Source organism: Coregonus lavaretus (assembly GCF_964263955.1).
Source record: "Coregonus lavaretus genome assembly, chromosome: 20".
NCBI classification, from domain to species: Eukaryota; Metazoa; Chordata; class Actinopteri; order Salmoniformes; family Salmonidae; genus Coregonus; species Coregonus lavaretus.
Window position 1 is genome coordinate 8,544,666 of NC_140007.1, and position 6,815 is coordinate 8,551,480.

The window sequence follows — 6,815 nt, forward strand, 5'->3', positions numbered from 1 at the left end:
TAATTTCAAGCATGGCAAATGACAATACTATACTATACCCAGGTCCTTGGTTAAAGACAGTTAAGTGTTAACTTAGAAGGTATGGTAAAGGCCACAGGAACAACAGGCAGAAGAGGTACAGTATACAGAAGTTAAACTTGATTACATGCAAACAATGCAATGTTATTATAATTATCACAATTTACAAGAGCTTTGCAAAAAAAACAAAACAATGTGTTTCATCTTTAATATTTTGCAGAGGGTGACCCTCTCAATTCAACAAAGGTAAAACTGTAATGTTCTGACATAATGTATTGCATTCTTACATTATGGAATAGAAAACACAAATGTTTACTCTAAAGATGACAGCAAAGTAGAGAACATAACATAGCACTTGTCAGCAAATGTTTTCAGTGATCACTCCCTTCTGATGTTAACTGCAAATGACGACGTGTAGAACAGTCATCAATAGGAATGTTACAAAGTCATTCAAGGCCAACTTAAAGTAGCCCAGTCCCCTCAGCAAGAGTACTATTCAAAACATCTCCTTTTGGTCCCAGAAAACATTGATTCACATTCTGCTTGGCCAACCTCTCCCTTCAGAACAAGGCATTAGCCACAGTTGTTCTGAAAACAACTGACACATCCACTTTCCAGCGGGTGAATATGAAATAACAGTCAAACCATCGAGTTAGCTCATAATAATTACATTTCTTGCAATAACCATTGTATACCATCATTCACTATTTTACACACTAAGCCTTTTGGATTACTTGAATAAAACATTAAAGGGATACTTTGGGATTTTGGGACTTCCCCAGAGTGAGATGAACTCGGCGATACCATTTTTATGTCTCTGAGTGCAGTTTGAAAGAAGTTGCTAACTAGCGTTAGCGTAATTGCTAACTAGAGTTAGCGCAATGACTGAAAGTCTATGGTAACTGCTGGCATGCTAGTTGATACCCATTGACATCCAGTCATTGCGCTAACGTTCGTTAGCATTGGGTCGCAAAACGTACTCTAACTTCCTTCATACTGGGCACAGAGACTAAAAATTGTATCTACAAGTTCATCTGACTCTGGGGAAGTAGATAAAGGGCCTCATTGCCAAAATCCTGAAGTATCCCTTTAAGGCATAAGACAGAGCTTGGACCAAACAGAGGATGTACTGTTGTAAGCATAATGGCGGGCAACGTGTCCTATGAAAATCCATACTGAAATCACTTGCTTGACAGGTGAGTCTTGTCAGTCTCCACAAGCTGCAGTGCCAAGTGTGTTTTCCTTTTCCTGTCAGGCTACAAAATATCCTGGAGACACTGATGAAACAACATAGCAACCAAACCCTTTCTTCTCCGTCCCTCACGTCGACTCCACCGTGTCCAGCTGGAACACATTGCGATTGGTCGGCGTGGTGAAGTAGAGCTGCTCATTGGACGAGGAGCGGTTGTCACACGGGCTATGCAGCCCCAGTGTCCTCTCGAAGTCCAGCAGCTGGCCCATGAAGTTGAAGTTGGGGGAGATGTTGGACTTCTTCCTCTTGACAAAGTCGTAGGCGTCGTTGAGTGACAGATTGAGCCTCTGCATCAGGTAGGCCACGGTCACGGTGACAGAGCGGCTGATGCCAGCCAGACAGTGTACCAGGACGCCACACTGCTTGGACCGAGCCTCATCTACAGGTACAAGTGAGAACATTTTTACATTTTTTTACATTTTAGTCATTTAGCAGACGCTCTTAACCAGAGCGACTTACAGGAGCAATTAGGGTTAAGTGCCTTGCTCAAGGGCACATTAACGTCATTTAGCAGACGCTCTTAGCCAGAGCGACTCACAAATTGGTGCGTTCACCCTATAGCCAGTGGGATAACCACTTTACAATTTGGGGGGGGGGGGGGTTAGAAGGAATACTTTAGCCTATCCCAGGTATTCCTTAAAGAGGTGGGGTTTCAAATGTCTCCGGAAGGTGGTGAAGAAATAAGATCAGTGGAGAAATAAGGTCAGTACGGGTCAAATAACACTGGTTGTATGATCAGATCACACAAAGCCCTAAGACTCAGGGTGTGGGGTCTGAGGGCTCGCATGTATGTTCATAAGGACCAACACAGAAGAGGTAACATGGCCCAACACAGAAGCAGTAACATGGCCCAACACAGAAGAGGTAACATGGCCCAACACAGAAGCAGTAACATGGCCCAACACAGAAGAGGTAACATGGCCCAACACAGAAGAGGTAACATGGCCCAACACAGAAGCAGTAACATGGCCCAACACAGAAGAGGTAACATGGCCCAACACAGAAGCAGTAACATGGCCCAACACAGAAGCAGTAACATGGCCCAACACAGAAGAGGTAACATGGCCCAACACAGAAGCAGTAACATGGCCCAACACAGAAGAGGTAACATGGCCCAACACAGAAGCGGTAACATGGCCCAACACAGAAGAGGTAACATGGCCCAACACAGAAGCGGTAACATGGCCCAACACAGAAGAGGTAACATGGCCCAACACAGAAGCGGTAACATGACCCAACACAGAAGAGGTAACATGACCCAACACAGAAGAGGTAACATTACATTTTACATTTACATTTTAGTCATTTAGCAGACGCTCTTATCCAGAGCGACTTACAGGAGCAATTAGGGTTAAGTGCCTTGCTCAAGGGCACATCGACAGATTTTTCACCTAGTCGGCTCGGGGATTAGAACCAGCGACCTTTCGGTTACTGGCACTACGCTCTTAACCACTAAGCTACCTGCCGCCCCATGGCCCAACACAGAAGAGGTAACATGACCCAACACAGAAGCGGTAACATGGCCCAACACAGAAGAGGTAACATGGCCCAACACAGAAGAGGTAACATGACCCAACACAGAAGCGGTAACATGGCCCAACACAGAAGAGGTAACATGGCCCAACACAGAAGAGGTAACATGACCCAACACAGAAGCGGTAACATGGCCCAACACAGAAGAAGGAACATGGCCCAACACAGAAGAGGTAACATGGCCCAACACAGAAGAGGTAACATGGCCCAACACAGAAGAGGTAACATGACCCAACACAGAAGCGGTAACATGACCCAACACAGAAGCGGTAACATGACCCAACACAGAAGAGGTAACATGGCCCAACACAGAAGAGGTAACATAACCCAACACAGAAGCGGTAACATGACCCAACACAGAAGAGGTAACATGACCCAACACAGAAGAGGTAACATGGCCCAACACAGAAGAGGTAACATGGCCCAACACAGAAGAGGTAACATAACCCAACACAGAAGCGGTAACATGACCCAACACAGAAGAGGTAACATGGCCCAACACAGAAGAGGTAACATAACCCAACACAGAAGCGTTAACATGACCCAACACAGAAGCGGTAACATGGCCCAACACAGAAGAGGTAACATGGCCCAACACAGAAGCGGTAACATGACCCAACACAGAAGAGGTAACATGGCCCAACACAGAAGCCTACTTCTTATTGTTTGCTCATGAGGATCAAGGGAGACAGTAAGTAGACCTTTATCTTTGTTGAATGACACATCTCCATTCATCAAAAGGAGTATTATTAATAGTGAGCTAATCGCAGCCATTCCACAACCCTCTATTATGGAGTCACATTAAAACATAATTCTTCGATTCTTCATAATTTATGTTGCTATTGAAGTGTGTAATACTGTATACATAATTCAAGCTAACTTTATGTGACACCCCAGAGCATGACCCAAGGTCTTCCTCTGCTTTATTATGACAGTTCTACATGCAGACTACTGATGGCCGGAGCTGTCAGTCTTCAACTTAGCTAGCTAGACTTCATCATGTGCTGCTGTAAGCCTTTGACATTGAGGTTTATTATTTCTACAGTAAACATCCACTTCAATCTACACAAGAACAGGCCACATATCCTCTTTCGAGCCGAGAGAAGTAAGCAAACAAGTATGGTGAAACGCCCTGCACTAAACCTAACCCTAACCCACAACCAGGATGTGTCAAAGTCAGACTCATGACCTGATAACCAAACACAGGCAGCCACAGAGAGTGGAAGCCATGTTTCCTTCTTCTACCACTAACCCCACCGACAAACTAGGGCAAAACAAGCCTGGAAACACAACTAGCACAAGAAGGTTTCAGGTGCTGCTGTGGGTTTCAGTAAGTTGTTTTTTAAAGATTTGTTTTCCATCTTAAAATAACAGACATACGACACTAACAATGATCCAGGAAGTTCCTCTAGGTCAGCGCTCAGTAGCATGGGACTTCATTCCATTTCTCTTTTTGAGAAGTTATGTCAAATCGGGACATTGATTACCGAAGGTGAAAATCTAAGTAAAAACCCTAGCTTCATCACACAAGGGGGTTTCAGTAATGAGCAATGCCACTGGGAATATTCCAGGAACTGAGAGATAATAATGATTCAAATCAGAATCGAAATATGACTAAAATACAAAAAGAACATTCGGTGGCTAGCAACCAACTTCCTCTCTCACTGTAATAAACAGAAGTGTATCATATTTACATAATTTAGCAGACGCTTTTATCCAGAGCAACTTGTGGGAATCGAACGCACAACCCTGGCGTTGCACACGACATGCCCTACCAACTGAGCTACACGGGACATCATATACTAGGTGTGCCTGTGTGTCATTTCCTATATGCCTCGTTCACCAAATATATTAACTGTTGGAACACAATGTGATCTATCATGTTCTCTCCCACATAGTCGGCTACTCACCGATGAAGGATATGGCCTCTGGAAAGAACTGGGACAGGTTCTGACTCCAGTGGTCCGAGATGGGGATCTGCTTGTACTTGAAGAGGCCGTCATGTTCAAACATGTTGGGGAGGTTGGGCGTGACGTTCAGGATGTACTTGATGTTGTACTGGCCCAGCACATCTAGGTTGGTGGAGTCTTTGGCACAGCCCAGGTAAAGGTAGGGGAGGATCTGGACTGGGAAGGCAGGTTGGTTGTTGGGAAGGGGGCTCTCCTCAGACTCGGTTGCGCTGCTCGGCTCGCGGTCCGACTCACCATCGGAGAGGTCGGAACTAATCCGGAGACTTCCAAAGCCTAGGACAGACAGCGGAGGAGAGGAGCTGGGACAGCAGCTGTCCAGGAGGGTCTCACAGTGCTCTGAGTACTCGGTCTGAAACTTCACAAATCCCCCTAAGATCAAAAGAACCAAGGAGTTATAAAATGGTGTGTGTTCATTGTGTTATCCTATGTATCTCAGCCAAGCATTACATTCATATAATTATTATTCAAACTGTAACAACTGCACAGAGATTGGGAATAAATATTATTTATTTGAGTTGACATAATAACTGACATGTGGTCTAATGAAATAATAGGCTATAATATGTTTTGATTACTATGAATAACATGAATAACGTGATTAGGGCTGAGTAAATAACAATTGCATGTTATGTATACTATAACTAAGAACTGTATGGCAATAGTTCTCTCCTTCACAGCAGACCATTCACGAAATACATGCCCTTTTCCTGCAGTAGCAAAACATGGCGCAGCCATTTTGGAATTTTTCTTGAGACTCAGTCACACTACTTCTCAAAGTTTGAGAGATAATTATGTACATTCAAAACGAAGTTGTATTATAAATACTATCTATATAATTAAGATGGATTAATTTGAGCTGTTTGTCTTAAAAATATATTTTACCCTATTATACATACAGTGCCCGGAAAGTTAGATTAGACAAGGAATAGGATACATTACCCAAAACAACTTTAAAAACAATATGGCAAAAATTTAACTTGCCTTCCAGGTAATATGCTTTACAGCCGTCGTCCCATAGTTTCTGAAGAAGTAGTCCCAGAACCGAACCAGTGGCCCCATCCTGCCAGTCCACAGTGCACTCATCGTACAGAATCACTGTATCCGTATTAGAACGTCTAACGAATTTCTCCTTGTCTTCGTGGTTCGGGATGATAGTTCGGATGGGTATGTTGCCCTTCTTGAACCTTCGCAGCATCAAACCTGGTATGGCCAAATTGATGGCCGTTTCTATATGGGATGATTCATAAAGTTCGTGCGATCGGCAGTCCAACAAAAGCAGCGAACTTCCCCCGGATTCCAACTCGAGTTGGAGCCATTCTACGCTTTTACTTGGCGTCACATTAGTCATATCGAACGAAATATCATGTTACATTCATGCAAGTAATACATAAATGTCGCTACATTGTACACAGAGTGCCGAATAACTTCGCAGGACAAACACTGTAACGTGTTAACCTCAAACATCAAAGCTCAAATGTTGCGATAATGACATACTTCTAATGTATCACTTTCTTTAGAGCGGGAGCGTTGATTTCCCTAATCCAATGTCCATCTGACCTTGTAGGTTACTCACCACGTATCCACTCGCCCAGGTAAGCAAATACGAGTAAATGTTTTCCTATGAAATAATAACACCAGACATTAATACACTATCAACTATTCTACACTGACAATCGCACTACTTGGAACACGTTCTCCTTTTGCCATTCCGATGCAGAGGAAATGTAGTTGACAGTGGAGGAACTCAAGAGGGAGGTGCTTCAATTTAAAGACAGAAGGAGATTGCTAAAATTGTTTTATGATCCCTCCTCTAGGCTATTACTGTGTAATAAATAACCTATTGGGTAGTGTCTTATGATTTTTACCATTTTTTAAATTATGAAAGTAGGCCTACAGAAAATACATTATTCGATCAATCATTGCAATATTAAAACAGGTCTATTCACTCATTTATGATGTTAAAAAATTAAGCTATACAGCATAATTCATTGCAGACCACTATCTGCTCTTTTCTCTTCTGTCATTTGTATGCAGTGGTGGTT

At 43.2% G+C, this 6,815-nt stretch overlaps 1 protein-coding gene across 2 annotated transcripts; it reads right to left on the minus strand.

Moving 5' to 3' along the window:
* Positions 1-212: 212 nt before the first annotated feature.
* Positions 213-6,509, minus strand: LOC311147271 (dual specificity protein phosphatase 7-like). 2 transcript variants are annotated; one of them, XR_014614777.1, is made up of 4 exons: positions 5,755-6,496; positions 4,714-5,142; positions 980-1,649; positions 213-903 (listed from the first exon to the last, which is right to left on the minus strand). XR_014614777.1 is itself a non-coding variant. In XM_084183947.1 (3 exons), exons 1-3 carry the CDS (start codon positions 6,119-6,121, stop codon positions 1,339-1,341), a joined length of 1,107 nt encoding a protein of 368 aa, XP_084040073.1. In that variant the 5' UTR covers positions 6,122-6,509; the 3' UTR covers positions 213-1,338. The 2 variants fall into 2 exon arrangements, 1 of the variants encoding a protein (XP_084040073.1); XM_084183947.1 differs by having other exon boundaries at positions 213-1,649; positions 5,755-6,509.
* Positions 6,510-6,815: the final 306 nt, after the last annotated feature.